This window comes from Mytilus edulis, chromosome 8 (genome assembly GCF_963676685.1).
Source record: "Mytilus edulis chromosome 8, xbMytEdul2.2, whole genome shotgun sequence".
In the NCBI taxonomy this organism is placed as follows: Eukaryota; Metazoa; Mollusca; class Bivalvia; order Mytilida; family Mytilidae; genus Mytilus; species Mytilus edulis.
In genome coordinates, this window is record NC_092351.1 from 56,217,474 (window position 1) to 56,235,400 (window position 17,927).

The 17,927-nt window shown below is 29.9% G+C and overlaps 1 protein-coding gene across 1 annotated transcript in view; it reads left to right on the plus strand.

Moving 5' to 3' along the window:
- The first annotated feature begins 761 nt into the window (after positions 1-761).
- Positions 762-17,927, plus strand: part of LOC139485922 (uncharacterized) — a 39,472-nt gene continuing 22,306 nt past the window's right edge. Inside the window, exons 1-11 of the mRNA XM_071270592.1 lie at positions 762-847; positions 5,905-6,039; positions 6,827-6,904; positions 8,071-8,173; positions 8,835-8,955; positions 9,592-9,653; positions 10,487-10,575; positions 11,054-11,179; positions 11,802-11,867; positions 14,096-14,188; positions 15,232-15,273. Coding sequence (XP_071126693.1) covers positions 5,967-6,039; positions 6,827-6,904; positions 8,071-8,173; positions 8,835-8,955; positions 9,592-9,653; positions 10,487-10,575; positions 11,054-11,179; positions 11,802-11,867; positions 14,096-14,188; positions 15,232-15,273 — 853 coding nt within the window. The 5' untranslated portion in view covers positions 762-847; positions 5,905-5,966. The remainder of the gene's footprint in view (positions 848-5,904; positions 6,040-6,826; positions 6,905-8,070; positions 8,174-8,834; positions 8,956-9,591; positions 9,654-10,486; positions 10,576-11,053; positions 11,180-11,801; positions 11,868-14,095; positions 14,189-15,231; positions 15,274-17,927) is intronic.

Below are 17,927 nucleotides of genomic sequence, written 5' to 3' on the forward strand. Positions count from 1 at the left end.
TCGACGTGCTGCTCTTGATTGACCTGATTCAGGAACACTAAAACACGAATATTTTAAAGCAAAGAATGAATAAGTATGAAAACTAGTTTAAGAGTTAATGAACAAGAAAAATGTCATTTACCTAGACTAAAATTCCTGAGTTCAATGTTAAATTTCTAAATCTATAAACGGAAAATGTTAAAATCATGTAAAGTAGTGACTATAAAGATTTACATATCCTATGGTATTAGAAGGGATAGACCTTTAGTTACGGTATCGACTATTTACAATTGTCAATTTATTAGCATGTTCGTACCTACCAATATATTATTTAAACATGTTAAGTATAACGACGATTTGAGCTGAATTATTAATATATTTAAAAACTTATTACCCTAACATACTTCCCTATCAATTTTTTATTGATTAAATTGCACAAAAAATGTAACATCCTCAAACTTTATAAACATTCTCAAGGTAAAATAAATTCACCGAGATGAAAATAAAGAAGTGTTAACTCTTTTAAAAAGCTATTTATTTTTTAAAGCTTTATAGCAAGTCTAAAATACTGCCTATACCAACGTGTTATAGTCTACCTGTTTTTTTTTTTATATCTGTAATAAGTTAAAGAATTTCCGATCAATATAATATAACTTAGTATGCACCTAGAAGTAAGATGTGATGGTGCATTCCCCTTTGATTACCTCTTATCTATATTTTTTTTTTTTTTTTTTTTGGTTATCAAAAGCAAATAATATTCACGTAACTGTGTTGTATTCTTCATTTAACATAAGTTTATACAACGAAATAGTCATTGTGGATCTTTAAATCAATTCAAATTGTAGTTATGTTATCTGTAAAAGAACATGTAAGTATGATATTGATAGAAAATATGTTATGAGGAAAATAGCTCAAGATTGTCAGTCTAGTAATCCACAATAGTTCATTACATATTTCAATTTGCATCGTAACTCAAAATAGAGAAATAAGTAATATTGTTTAACCTTTACAAAAGTTTCTATTTCATAATGCATATCTCAGAAGAAAATGGCCGAACAATTTTTTTTTTTTGCATATCAATAATTTTGTTTTTCTAATATATTTGTAATTGAAAATTTTATGAGAAATGACACAGACAAAAAGAACACCGATACGATGGAACATGACATAAAAAATAAACAAAAGAGGAACGGAGGTTAACGACACGATACAAAATTAATAGAACTGTATTTAAAATATTTCTCTGCATGTTTAGATATTATACATGTGATAGCTTAGTATATTTAGGACTTTGATTAAATTGTTAAAGCTGTATTCCTAAAAAATATATCTATGTACATGTACGCTTTTGCAATAATGTTAATCGACAGGTTATATGTATTCTTACCAAATGCGCCCTTTAATATAAACCTTGCAGCTAATCTCATTGAAGATCTGTCAAAATTAAATGTAATTTATAAGACATAAACAAAAGCATTTACCATTACCTAGATATTTTGTTTGCCTTTAAAAATCAGGAATATTCTTATTCTATCTCTAAAATCTACCCATAGGAAGGAACAACTTATATACGCCCGTCAATATTGCATGCATTTAACTAGATTTAGTGTTTTGTTTTCACACGGGAAACTCCTGTATAAATTTAATGACATCGGGAAACTCCTGAATACATTTAATGACATTCGTCGTTACCGTTTATAACTTTTGTTTTATTTGGATGGAAAATGTTCGTACGGTGTAAATGTTTCACAGCTTGTTCTTTATATCTGTGTGTATATTCGCGTTAAACTTTTCAGAAACTTATTGATGAATTACTGGTGCATTAATAAGTAAGCGTTTTTATTAACACATATTAATTAAATCGTTTACCAAATGTAGTCATACTGACAAAGATTAAGTGATAAAGTTTGACTGTACCTGTATTGGTCAAAACAGGATATCATATTTTTAATTTCTATAGTGATTTTGTTTAAAAAGCTCCTAAATCTAGACACTATATAACTTTTGTTTTATTTGGATGGACAATGTCCAGTTAGCCCTTCGTACGGTGTAAATGTTTCACAGCTTGATCTTTATATCTGTGTGTATATTCGCGTTAAACTTTTCAGAAACTTATTGATGAATTACTGGTGCATTAATAAGTAAGCGTTTTTATTAACACATATTAATTAAATCGTTTACCAAATGTAGTCATACTGACAAAGATTAAGTGATAAAGTTTGACTGTACCTGTATTGGTCTTATTACAACAGGATATCATATTTTAATTTCTGTGGTGATTTTGTTTGAAAAGCTCTTCAATCTAGACACTATATATGTAAACTTATTAATCATTTGGATAAAGCTATCTATCACAAACGGCATGACCATGTATGAATCACTAACATCTATATTCTTTGTGTGGCCGTTCCAAGTCAGCAGCATGAAGAACATTGTGCGTCGTTTGTGTTATGTAATTCAAAAAAAAAATCGGTATTGTTTTATTGTAGACTATTTTTATTTTTTTTTTTTATGAATCGTTTCTCATTTTTATATCAGGACCTTTTATTGTAGTGGTACATGTTTTAACCGTATACGGGTTCTAAAAAATCCTGACAGAACTTCATTATATTATTAAACATCAATCTTTCTGTGAATCAAAATTCATCAAAACTTTAGATTTTTACCACCAATGAAAATAAAGAAATCGCGTAACATTGAGCATATTATGACGTCATATTTAGTGGGTTTTTTTTAGAATTAAGAGGTAGAAACTTTTACGTATTATCTTTTATGTACTTACAATCGTTTATGATATTTTTAAAGATCTTGTCATTTTGTGAAATTTACGACGACTTCAGATCACCATACGAGTACTTCAGCAAATGTTTGATAGAACCGTTTCAAACATATTTAAATCAATATGTCTGTTCTATATACATTTTTTTTTTTCAAATTAAACAAATCAAATAATATACACGTAACTGCATTGTGTTCTTCATTAAACATAAATTTATACAACGAAATAGTAATTGTGGATCTTTAAATCATTTTAAATTGTAGTTATGCTATCTGTAAAAGAACATGTAAGTATGATATTGATGAAAAATATGTTATGAGGGAAATAGCTCTAAATTGTCAGTCTAGTAATCCACAACAGTGCATTACATATTTCCATTTGCATCGTAACTAAAAATAGACAAAGAAGTAATATGATTTAACCTTTACAGAAGTTTCTATTTCATAAAGCATATCTCGGAAGAAAATGGCTGGACTTTTTTTTTTTTTGGCATATCAATAATTTAGTTTTTCTAATATATTCATAATCAAAAATTAAATGCGGAATGACACAGACACAACGAAAACCGATACAATGGATCATGACATAAAAAATAAACAAAAGAGGAACGGATGTTAACAACACGATACAAAATGAATAGAACTGTATTTACAATATTTTCTCTACATGTTTAGATATTATACATGTGATAGCTTAGTATATTTAGAACGTTGATTACAGTGTTTAAGGTGGTACCCAACACCTTAACTAAAATTAATTTTGCTCGTTTGTTTTTCTTTAAATTTTGACAAAATGTTTACTTTTATCCTTTGACAAAAATATAAAATGTTCAAAAAATTTGAACCAACCGTTTTATCGGAAAAATACACTGGTTATATAGCAGTTTGACGAACACTTATTTTGATCTTTTTACAGAGTTATCTCCCTGTAGTGTTAGGTACCACCTTAAGCTGTATTCCTTAAAATAATATCTATGTACATGTACGCTTTTGCAATAATGTTGATCGACAGGTTATATGTATTCTCACCAAATACGCCCTTTAATATAAACTCTGCAGCTAATATCGATGAAGATTCGTCAAATTAAATTTAATTGATAAGACATAATTAAACAAAATCATTTACCATTACCTAGATGATTTTTTGCCTTAACAAATTAAAAATACGTTCATTATAGACCCATTGGTGGCCTTCGGGTGTTGTCTGCTCTATGGTCGAGTTCTTGTTGCTATGACACATTCCCCATTTCTTTTCTCAATTTTATCGTTTTATTTCTAAAATTTATCCAGAGGAAAAAGCAACTAATATACCGCCGACAATATTACGCGCCTCGTTTTGGATATTTGGTTCCACAAGGGACTCTTATCCTTAAATTAAATGACATGTGTCGTACCATTTGTCATTTTTTTATTTGGATGGAAAATGTCCATGCAGTTGGCTTTTTCGGTGCATTATAGAGTCATCGATTTTATTAACATAAATTAATTAAATCGTGTACTCATATTTCATCATACTGACAAAGATTTGATTATGAAGTTTGGCTGTACTTGTGTTGTCCTTATTAAAACAGGATAGTATAATCCAATTTCTAGGGTGATGTTGTTTGTTAAGCTCTCAAATCTAGACACGATCTATGTAAACTAATTGCTTCTTAAGATTAAGCTATCTATCACAAATGTCATGACCAAGTTTAAATCACAATCATTGCTATATTCTGTATGTGCCTTTCCCAACACACATTGTTTGTCGTTTGTTCATGTTAGTCAAATCAGTTTTTTTGGAATTCTTTTGTTACAGACCGTTAAATATTTGTGTTATAAATGGTTTCTCATGTGTCATGTAAGGGCCTTTTATTGTAGTGGTTTTAACCTATACAGATACTAAAATAATTGAAAGATCTTCTCTATGTTATTAAATATCGATCTTTCCTTGACTTAAAATATATCAAAACTTTTGATTTTTGTTATCACCAATGAAATTAAGAAATCATGTAACATTGGGCATATTACGACCTCATATTTCGTGTTTTTTTTTAATATGAAGACGCAGAAAAAAATTACGTATTATTTTTTATTTGTACGTACAATTGTTTATGATGGTTTTAATGATCTTTTCATCTTATGAAATTTACGACGATTTCAGATCACCATACGTGCACTTCAGCAAATGTTTGATAAAACCGTGTAATACATAATATTTAAATCAATATGTCTGTTCTCTACATATCATGTTTGCAAACTATACAGTTACATAAGAGGTCTAAAGTCTATATTGTTATCAGTAAATATACCCCATGAACATCATAAATATATGAAAATGATTACTGTCAACGGCGCAGCTTTTCATCATTTATAGTATTAACTGGACTATTTGCAAGCTTCCTTTTGTAATAAAAATGTTGATGAAATTGATATGTATAGATCAATACCTTCTAGAAATGTTCAAATACAAATATGAGAAAACACATTTCCATTCAAACATGGTTGTGTCCCTCACGTTGCCTTTTTGTAACTTGTCGATCATTTAGTTTGAATTGATTAAAATCTTGAAACATAGTTGATCGTGGACTTGATGCATATAGACTACTTATAAGTATTGTATGCGACAAAAGAAAAATACCCCGATCAGAAATCTCTTGTAATTGAAACAGAAATAATGTGTCACGTAGGAGATTGTTAAAATGCAATTGACAAATACTGTCTACTGAATATTTAGACACACCCGTAAAATAAATTACATTCGTTCGACCGTTTCTTTAGTATTGACGTACAATAGACAGAATGTCTTTTTCATTTATTCGAAGATTCTCAGAATAAAACATTCATGATTAAAAATATAATTTTGATCATCAATTGCACCGCTGTTAATACATGGTATGAGGCAATTTCGAAACATTAATCATTCTTAAACTATATATAAATGTGCATCATGCAGATTCAAATTGTGCACAGATATAAGCCCAATTTAATCAACTAAAATGATTCCTATTATAAAAGATAAGACATAAATTTACATTAGCAATTAATAAAGATCGATCAAAGATTAATCACATTTATTGGCTTCAAATTGTTATAATTTGTGTTAGATAATCAGTTTATTTTTTGTATTTCTGATGTAATGAATAAAATTGTTCAATTTTGATTCAGGTTAACAGATTTTAATGTCAGAAAGTTTGTTATAAAAACCATGGAATTAATCATGAGCTAAAATGAGTTCGTCACAGTTGTATGATCAGTCAAGCAGCAGACCACGCAAAGTTCGTGCGCCTTATCAAAGCATTGGTATGAAAATAGTTAAAAGACCAAATTCCTAGTGTGTTTTAATTATAATCGAAACTATTATAAATAAAAAAATACTGACAGATAGCGGACACCAAACGTTTTAACGAAAAGTAAAACATATATGAAAAAACCTCTGTATTTCTTTTTTTATAAAAATGATTAAAGACAACATAAAAAATACAAAGCCATGTGTTAAGGATGTATATGTCAGTCAAATTACATGTCTGTTAAACCATATCCCAAATTGTCTACGAAAAATATAAATAATATGTATATTCATTAAAACAAAATATTGTTATACATATATCGATATGCATGTGATGAGAAAGTGGTAACACTAAAGTTGTTTACAAATATCAAACTTCATCGTTTTTTTATCAAATATTAGCATACGAATGACAATTAATGTTATTAAGTGAAGAGAAATGTAATTTAATATCATCCTCGAATTGCTTGTCATTCAGTTATCTGGAATGATTTAAACAATTATGATATAACTAAAGAAATCAGAAGATGTGGTATGAGCGTCAATGAGACAAATGTCCATCCAGGTCACAAGTGTAAAAAGTAATCAAGTAAAGGTTAAAGTACGGCCTTCAACACGGAGTCACGGCTCACACCGAACAGCCAGCTATAAAAGGCCCAAAGTCACTAGTGTAGAATGATTCACACATGAAAACCAACTATGATTTTTTTAATAACACTAAACATGTTAACATTTACCTTATGTAACATTGATAAGTGTATTTCCTTGTGTATACATCTACGACTATGTTGTGTTTTACAGACTGTCAAAGTCTTGTAGCGCTTTCCGGTGCAGTATCAGGATGGTTAAGAAGACGAGAATCTTCAATATTGAAAAAATGTAAGCTACGGAACATAATCGGTCAATACAAAGTCAATTATTAAAAATACAAACGACTATTATAGTATATTAGATACCAGTGCAATATGACATCCATTATAAAACGTTCCGTGTTTCTCTCCGTAATCATATTAATCATATCATATATATATATTATTTTTATTTAAGTATCTTATGAATAGAAAATATGTTAATTACACTTTGTCTCAAAATCTCGAAATAGTTATAAATCTTCTAGGTATAATTTACATGATTACGTAAATGTACTTCCAAATGTATATTATCTATAAATTTATCTGGTTAATGGAAATTATGTTTTAGCGGAATCAAACTATTGCTGGGTTCTCAATCTCTCCCTTTTATGTTACGATCAGTTGATCAAATGCAGGAATGTAAACAGTTACTTAAAGCAAGTGAAAAGTAATCATTGCTGTTGCAGATCTTGTCAAAATGTACTTATTTTCAGTGTCTGCACTTCCTTGAATCTCCTATAGATACTTCATATCCTATATAGGGAAACATACTCGGCGCAAGGACAATAGCAAACTATACTTTAGGAATGACTGTAATATTTTTTACTCTATGAAGAAATAACACACAAAATGTGGTGTACACTAAATAACCCGCGTAGCAGGTTATGCTACAGTGTGCACCACAATTTATATGTTATTTCCAATAGACAGATAAAATATTACAATTATTTTTTCTTCTAATTTACTTCTTAATTGCATTTTAAACAGGAGAAACCATGAAAAAACGTTGATGACATCACGGTCACATGACTAAATTATGTCTATGAGCTGATAAACAAAACGATGTCACCCAATTAGAAAACTCATTACATCCAAAATTAAATTGTATACAATTATCAGTAAAGATTTCTGTACCCAGTGTCAAATTGTAAATAATCAATATGAAGGTTAATTGAAAAGTAAGCAGCCAAATTATAAGAAAAATAGACAAACTGCCAATACAAAATAATATAACATAAGCCAAGACAAAATCATGAAAATACCAAAAATAAAATCACTTAGTATATAAAATTCCTGAATAGTATTGTGCAAACAATTACTGTTGGTTGCTTTTGTGTTTGTTTATGTTTTGTGTTGTTTTTTTTTGCCATCTAATCAATATAAAAGGAACTGAAAATATATATGTTGTTGTAGGGACCAAGAAATTTACAGTTTTGTACAGTGGACATGTTTACACTTACAAAAATGAAACGTGCGGCAAACAAATAGATCACTTATCCTTATATGGATACATAAGGTGATTTACTGTTATATTTGGTAATGTTAGAACTTTTTTCACCATGAGCTATAGTTTAACCTATTACGTCTGTGTTTGTTGTTCACACAAAGTTGTCAATGTAGTGGAATTTTATGCGACCGTCATACAAGTTAAGGACTTAGGTAGCTCTAAAGCCAGGTTCAATCCAACATTTCCAACATAAGAAAAAAAGGCCCGTGCCAGGTTATGAGTATTAGTTTCATTTTATTAGGGACTTTCTGGTTTCTCCAATTATTCAGATTTATTTCCTAAAACAGTTGCAGTTGAAATAAAATATCCGCTTTAACAAATTTATTCTATGTACGCCAAATAATAAGTTTAGGATTACACACAGATTTTTGATTGCCCAACCTTTGCATGTATAGAATAATAAAATTTCGACAAAGAACTCCCTATTGGATTATCAAAATAACAGCTAGAGGAATGATGTATGATTGTCTAGACGACAAATAGGTCATCGCTCTGCATTCAACAAGAAGCAAAACCAATGTAGTAGCGAAAGCTTAAAAAATGCCTTAACATGATTATTTGAAAAAAATCAAATGCATTAAATGCACAGAACGATAATCGAATCATAAATCTGATATAAAGCAACAAAACAAAACCAATCAATTTATGGTTTTGCATTGATTGTCTTTAGTGTAGAAAGAGATTTAGATATTGAAGACAAAGAACAACTCTGGGTTATTAAGATTATACCAGCTGTAGGAAGTCCTAACAAACCAATATATTTTGCATTGCCATCTGAAAAAGACCTACATGTGAGTAGTGATATTCTATTAACCATGTAACTTCATTCTTTTTATAGTTACTAGGACACTAGTTAACTTGAATTTCCTCCTGCTTTACACAGTCATCAACTATAAGTTTATGAACATGTATCATTACATTCTGTCTTACATACTTTCGTGAGTGCTTCTTGTATATTGCTCACAACTTTAAAAAAAAGCCTCATTTTCAGAAGTTGTCAATGTGACAAAACGATTGTTTTGCTAAAGTATGGATATGGATATCATATTTATAATAAAATACACAAATGCCTTTTTTTAGGTCAAAATATCAATTATGTTTTGTTTGTGATATTGAAGCGAATTCATCAGTGACGTTTTAGCACTACATTGTCATTACCATATCTATCCATTTGTCTATTAATTAGATAAGCATTACAAGGAAACTCTAAAATAGTTTTAATATTTGTGCAATATCAGAGGTAAACAGATTACTCAAATCATACATTTTCCATGTTTGGGGATGAAATATGTATTGCCAAATATTTTGCAATATTATATATAAATATTTTCTAAAATACAACGAAATAATGTCCAAAGGTTAAACGTTTACATTCCTCGTATAAACTTATTGCTGAAAGCGTTTAAAATATCTGCATATAATTGTAGATGTGGGCCGACCGATTTTTTAAAGAACTACGTTCAGCGAACGACGAGGAATATGCAAGAAGGTAGAACGTATTAAAACGTTAATCAAGCCGTTTATGAAAATACAAAAGTATTTTCAGTTAATACCATATTGCCGGAATACACTTTATATAATAAAATTCTTGTGGATACATAAATGACAGGCGATAAGTATGTTCGATATTATTTTTTTCAAAAAAGTAAGGAAAAAATGTCACCGTTATGCTCCATCTCAAATTAGCTCTGAAAATTCTTAGCATTTTATAGTTTACTTTGGATAATGAATGAATTAGTTCATTGATTTATTAAAAATATTAAGCTGATTCCACACATTTGAATAAGTTACTGAAATTTATAGTTATTTTTTTCTTCTCTGAGCTGATCATGTTTATACATGTATAAAGTAATGATATCATTGGTGATGAATCTTTTATGGTATGTTTTTATCACTTTTTATCGTTTAAGTCAAGCTGTGAAAATTTCCAAAATACTCATCTTTAGATAAAAATAAGGAAAAAATAAGAAGGGTTTGTAGATCATTGCACATCATCTATAAGTTGAATAGATATGGGTGATTGATATGCCATACAATCTATCTAAAACTATTTACCAAGATTAAACTTGTAAATTAGATATTTGAAATTATTTGTTTCAATAAAACTACAAAGGTATAAACTGTTTTTATTTTTATATTGCTGATTTAAAGGTGATAATATTAGTTTACCGATGATAAGATATTATTATATAAATTTCGTAGAGACAGAATAAAGTTTAATCAAAAGACAAAATAGCTGAGAATATATAAACATTTACATACAACAAATATTTGTGTTATTCATTTTGATATGGACCATTGATGTATGACTATCAATTACAGCATGAATAGTGAAATGGTACAGTTGTCGCTTAATAGAAGTGAGAGTGAATTGAGTGTGTACGATGAGGTTGAGCAGAATACAGAACGAGGTATCAAAACTGTAAATTAATTGCAAATATGAGTTGAATATTATTTTTCAGTTAATCAAAAGAAAGAATACTATCGAAAAGATTCATTGTTTTGGGAATTTATGGGGTATATAAGATGTTAAGCATATGAATGCTTATGTTACATTTAATCATAATTACGATATGTTGTTCATGAGTTTCAATGGGAGATAATTTAAAATCATTGGTATTTTGAAATAGCGATCGTTCACTTATCTCCCTTTAAAACGTCAAGAGTATTGTAGAGAATTTATAGAATCGTAAATTATATTTTCCCAAGTTTCATTTTAAACAAGCGTTTTAGACTGCATAGAAAACACAAATATAGAAGAAAACATACAAAAATTTCAATTAGAATAAACGTACTGCAAAATAATGTTTATCGGCAGGTCTGCGCATGCGAAACAAAAAAAATAATTTCTAAAACGTTTACAATACGTGTGTCTTTATTCAATTTCAGAAGAGAGACGGTTAGTATCTCCCGCATCTTTTTTTAGTACACAATCATTGCCTGCATTGTGTGCACAAGCAAGATCAACGGGCCCTTCCAGTAAGTGTTCTTCCAGTAGTTCAAATATTTATGAAGGTGAGTTAAATATGTAATGCTGATATTTAATAACTCCTATCAAAAAATTAACTGCGCAATTGTTTTAAAGGGATGTAACACAAAACATTTAACTGCAAAGGTGTTCGATGTAAGTTCAATTTATTGTTTCATGTAAAAAATATGCACATATAAGTCATGCATAGTTTTTAATGCAACACGTTTTTTTTCAAGAAATCAAATCACCAAATGCATAGGCGTTTACTAGAATTAATAAACAAATCAATATATGCAATTGCGCTTTGTTCTGTTTTACATAGTTCATATAGCTTTGTTCTTGTGATACATTTTTTGCCTTGATTTGTTTGTGTCTAAAAACTTCTCTTTTACTGTAAAATAAGCATATGATTTGGATGGTTCTTTTTTTGTTTGTTTTTTTTTTGTTTTTTTTTTTTTTGCTATGATTTTGATTGTTATAATCATGAAAAAAATTAAAACTTCCTTGTCTTAATCAGAGAACAAAAAAGATGCGTACATTTGTTATTTCCAATGGTGTGAATAAATTACAGTCGAAGAATTTAACATGTACACAACAGCACTGTATAATTTTATCTGCGCAATTAGTTTTCGTATACGTTTTACAGTCATTTTCCTGATTTTTCAGGCAGAAGGGTGTTACCAGGGCCACCTCTTCCTCCAAGACGACCAAAGACAAGCGAAAGCCAACAAGGTAATATAAGTCACCTTTGATAACTATTTACACCAGTGGGTCGATGCCACTGCTGGTGGACGTTTCGTCTCCGAGAGTATCACCAGCCCAGTATTCGCACTTCGGTGTTGACATGAATATCAATAATGTGGTCATTTTTTATAAATTTCCTGATTACAAAACTTTGAGTTTTTCGAAAAACTAAGGATTTTCTTATCCCTTGCATAGATTACCTTAGCCGCATTTGGCACAACTTTTTGGAATTTTGGATCCTCAATGCCCTTCAACTTTGTATTTGTTTGGCTTTATAATTTTTTTTGATATGAGCGTCACTGATGAGTCTTATGTAGACTAAACGCGCGTCTGGCGTACTAAATTCAAATCCTGGTAACTACTTACCTTTCCATAGAATATTGAAAATTAAGCATCCCTGTTTGTCAGCTGTGTTAAGATTTGTATTTCTATAAATAAAGGCAACAATAGTTTACCGCTATTCGAAAGTTAAATATAGATTAACCCAAAGCAAGTCCGGGTTACAAACTAATAGTAAGGGAAACACATATTATCCTTATTAATACCAGTTCCCGGTAAGCATCAAAATTGTGTAACCACGCATATTCTTCAATTTTCTTTATTTTGCACATATATGATGATATTTATGTCTAATTGAAAAATACATAACTTATGAATCGACAAAAGTTACGGTTGCCATGGTAACTTTGGTGTGAATTGACATTACTATAAGACGTGTCACGGTACTTTTCTATCCCAAATTCATGTATTTGGTTTTGATGTTATATTGGTTATTCTCATCGGATTTTGTCTAATGCTTAATCCGTTGCTGTGTGTGTTACATTTAAATGTTGTGTCGTTGTTCTCCTCTAATATTTAATGCGTTTCCCTCAGTTTTAGTTTGTTACCCCGATTTTGTTTTTTGTTCATAGATTTATGAGTTTTGAACAGCGGTATACTACTGTTGCCTTAATTTAACCAAAACAATTTCCTTATATTTTTGCCATGCAAAAAGGCAGAAAATGGCATTAATGTGTGCTTATTTTTTATATGTTGTGGTTCTTTGAATATTTTCATCTAATGTTCTTTTAATAGTCTTTGTCTGATTTTTTAATAAATTCAAAATGAAAGATTGTTACATCTTCATAGTTCTTGAATAAAACTACACCAAAAATGTAATTTGAAATCAAGAACAAGTCAAGGAGATACAAATCAAATCAAAGAGCCGAAAACAGACAAAGGCCACCAATGGGTCTTCAACACAAACAGAATATCCCGCTCCCTGAGGCGGGTTACAATTGACCCCTAAACAAAAATGTGTACTAGTTCAGTTAAAATAAAAGTCATACACAATTCCAAAAAAATAATTTATTTCATATTTCTTTCATTCGGCTGAGCTTACAAAAACATTGTAAGTCTGTTTAATGAATGCTATGCAAAATATCATGAGCATATCATATTCTGTCTTTAAAAAAAACTACTAAAGATGATTAATACGTTTCAAACATTACCATAAGTTGTGACTGTTTATGCTGAACCAAATATTGATCTCAGTTAGTTTTCTAAAATAGGCTACCATTTTCAAATCTGTTTAAAAACGTGTTCGTAAATTTCATAATTCAATGATGCAGTATGTGATCTCCATGCGCAATTCTATTTTTATCAATCTGGGTAAAAAAAAAAGGCAGCAGTTGTATACCGCTGTTCGAACGTCAAACATCAATTTCGATAAAAATAAGTCCAGGTAACAAACTAAAATCGAGGGAAACACATCAACTATCAGAGGAAAACAACGAGCAACATAAACACAGAAGTGAACAAAAACAAACGGCAATGCAAATAAACTCATTATAGATACCAGGATTAAATTTCATATTTAAACCAGAGGCACGTTTTGTCTGCAAAAGACTCATCAGTGACGCTCTAATACACACAGAAACGAACTACTAGATAATGATTGACATTTTCCGGACTTGGTACAGGACATTAAAAGAAGAAAATGGTGGGCTGAACCGGGTTTCGTGGCTAGGCAAACCGGTCGCACTTAGACATAGAACAACACACAATCAGCACAACAGAACCACGAACTGTTTTTCACACAACTCGGTCAAAGATGACGTTGGTACAAACTAAAATCGTAGAAATGAACTGGGTGATTAATTATCTTTTCTTTCACACACGAATAAAATAAATCATACTGTCTTATTAAAACAAATCTAATTTATTTATTTCCAAAGGACTTGGGACTAAAAACAATGGACAAGCTATTGTAAAATTTGATCTTAATTGTGATGGCAATTCAGATGATGGTGAAACCCAAAACAATTCAGGTAAATACATGTCCCTGGTTAAAATTGTACGTTACGTACGCTTTTAAAATATGTTTCATTGTGACGATTCCAGTATGGACAATAGGACAGACGTCATTTGTGAACTTATTGTAATTAAAGTATAAAAAGAATATAATATTGATATATTTTTAAATTGGATTGGCATATAAGTGAGTAGTTTAGTTTCCTATGAAACCAATTTTAATCTACAATTATCTAAAAACGAAAATGTCAGTACGTGTTCAGGAAAATGGCAGTTGATTGATGCGTTTGTTGTGTTCAAACTTTTGATTTTGCCATTAAATCACATTAATACTTGACTTTCCGTTTTGTTTTCTTATCGACGTTTGTGATTTTTGTTATTTTAATCTTTATTGGTCAACAGACTAATTAAGTAAATATTTATCCCACTTGCTATTGAACAGTTTTAAAGTTTTAGTTTTTATTGAAATTTGGAAAAGAAAGACAATAAAGAAAAAACTGATTTATTTTATATTATCTAAATTTATTAGACTGTAGGTCAAATATATATATATTTGTTTTTAAAACACGTAAGAGGAGTCTCTTTTGTTAAGTCAAGAAAAAAATGCAAAATAACGCCATTAGTACCTGCCAAACTAAGCACAGTCAGTGTTTGCTTTACAAAGTCAATGATTTATTTAAATGCATTTTTAAGATGTATAAAATATATGAACAACCAAAAACATAAAATGACCCCCTTTTCGAAACGTAATCTTCCATACTTGAAACGACCACGTTCAAAAACTTAATTCAGTGGTTGCTGTATTTTGCTGTATATCTTTTGTCTTTTTCGTTTATTGTTAGTAGATTAATAATGGCGTAACATTTCTCGATTGAATGGTTTTACATTTGTCATTCTGGATATTTAGTAGTTGTGTAAACTTATGACCTATAGTTGTTATCTTTATTTGGACTATGGATGAGAGTTGTCGATTTTGCAATTATACCACATACCAATTTCAAATTGTAATTTAAAACTTTTCTTGCAGCTATTTTTCTATATTCTAATTTCTTTATAATAGCATCGTTATCAGCAGGATATGAGAAAATGGAAAATATTCAAGGTAAGCAAAATAAAAACAGATTGAAACACAAATTTACCTCTAGCTAATACCTTGTATCCAAATAATTTCAATGATGGGTGAAAATGGCCTTTCTAGTATCCGAGATACATTTATAACCAGTATATAGTGAAAAATCTGTGTTTTAAAATTCGAAAATTAAACTAAAAGGCTACCAATTCAAAACGTTACTATATCTTTGAATAATGTATTTATTGGTGTTAATCTTGATTTTGTTATCAGTAAATTAATAGTAAATTATGCTTGTTAATTACGTATGCATATTCATGGATCTACAATCTGTCGATACCTTTTTGGCATTGCACAACGTAATATTTTCGCGGTTTGTTAATGACGTCTTTACACTTAATATTTTGAATGTTGTCTGTGTAATGTGAGTTCATTTAGCATGTTTAGTCTTATATGCATAATTTTTTTATTAGTTGTTTTTGGCTTTAAGCTAGCTGTCAGTACACGCGAGTACTTACAGACCTGTACTTTTCTTTTTGTTGTTGGGATATTGGTTGGCCACGTATACTCTATGGTTTTATTAGATGTATTTCCATGTACATTCATTTGCTAAGTTACACCTTAATTAACTTTTGATTGATATAGATCATTCTGTTAGTGTAATGTTACACAACTGTCCTAGAATAGGGGAGGGTTGGGATTACTCTACCATATTTAGCCCCGCCACATTCTGTATGTATGCTTAATACTATTAGTGTATTAATACACAGTAGTTCGAGTCTTTTTATTATCTTTTAAAGTGTATTTAATAATAACTACTGTAGAATAGTGTTCCATCCTTTTTATCTTCATCTTTTACAAACTAAAAGCAATTTGCCAACATGTAATTGGTATATTGCACAGTTTATATAAGACAAAATATCAAGTTAACAAAATAATCATTGGAGGTGTAATACCACCAAATCATGGTACGTCACATCCGGTTGTTTACGAAAGTAGGTCGAAAAAAATATTCCCTTGAATTTGACCGTTGTAGGTAATTAATCCTACATTTTATTGCAGTAAAACTATTTCTGTGTCATAAACATATGTCTTGGGTATTTCAAAACACCATTATTTTTTATTTGTGATTTCTATAGAAACTTTTGTAATCTTGAGGTTACATGGTGACTCAACCTTGTACACAGATAGAATAAGGGGAGATATTTGATTGGTTACCTTCCAATGATGGTTGTTTTCTTATATGCAATGAAATGTTATGTGAAATGTTTTCTATAGAACTGGAAAGGATAAAACTTTACTCATGCCAAGTATTTCTTCATTTGAAACAAAGATAAATTCTGAACAATTTGTTGAAAAGTGCAAATTTAACAAAGACTAATAGGGGGAAATCAATGGTGGTATTACACCTGCACCTGTAATTTAGATTAAACAACCACAATTAGACCCTTTGTGCAAAAGAATAAACACATTGACATAAAATGGGAACCGCGCGAAAAAACGATATGAATTAAAACACAATTGAATATATTGTTATCGCCTTCTTGAACAGTTTATATCCAGGAAGAAAAACGCTTTTCTCGATTTAATATTTTTTTATATATTTACTTTTAATGAAGGCCATAGCTGTATTATCATAATTTACTCAAAACAAAGATACTAGTTTGAGATAAGTTTGCAAAGTTCATTTTGGCTGTAACTAGATTTATAAATATATGTTTTTATTGCCTACTCATTAAAATCATATAAACGCAACGTGTATATCTTGTTTAGTGCTTTTTGGGTCATTTTGTCTCAAATGTTTTCAGTGTCCGGATCAGAGAATGAACAGAATAAGCATAGAGGTTAACAAACATTGTAACGTCCCTAGGTTGTTATCATTTTGACATGTAATGTGAGCCAAAATTGTTATTTTTACTATGCGGCAATTCCTTAAAGGTCATGTTATCTAAGCGTATATTCCAAAACAGTAACTTTGCTTTCGCGTAGATTCCTCAACAATTATTTGTATCTGCCATGGAAATATGTTATGGTTATTTTTCATTAAGGAATACAAATCTTACAGTTATACTTTAATTGTTTTATTAGTGGTTTCTATACACTGTGTCTAAACCACACCGGCAAAATTTGCTCGGACTCGATGGTATCTAACATCCGGCACAATAACGGAACACCAATAGACAAAAGAAAGGTAGGTTTATCCTTATTTTTTTATTTTTTTTATGTTATCGAAGAATATATATACATATACAACTATTTTCTATTTTGAGATACAATATTTTCTACAACCGTTCTATATTAACGGAGAAATAAGTCAAAATACATGTCAAAATGACGAATTGAGTGAACCTTGCCTCGAAATTGTTTAATTTCTCGTTAAATTGTTCGCATTGTACGGAAAGAAAGGTACGGGAAGATAGATATTGACACGGAGATTGCAAATTTAGCTATTATGAGCATCTCAATAATTGTATTTCTGTGTATGGAACGAAAGAAAAGGGTCATGTCATATTAAAATAAACCGGTTTCGTCAATGTTGTTACTACACAATCACCCGGTTTCGTCTATATATATCACCCGGTTTTTTTTTTTTGGTTTTTTTTTAACAAACAATTTATGAAAAGAAACTTTGGCACGATCTGAACATTGTCTTTCGAGAATTTAAATATATATTTATTGTAAAGTAA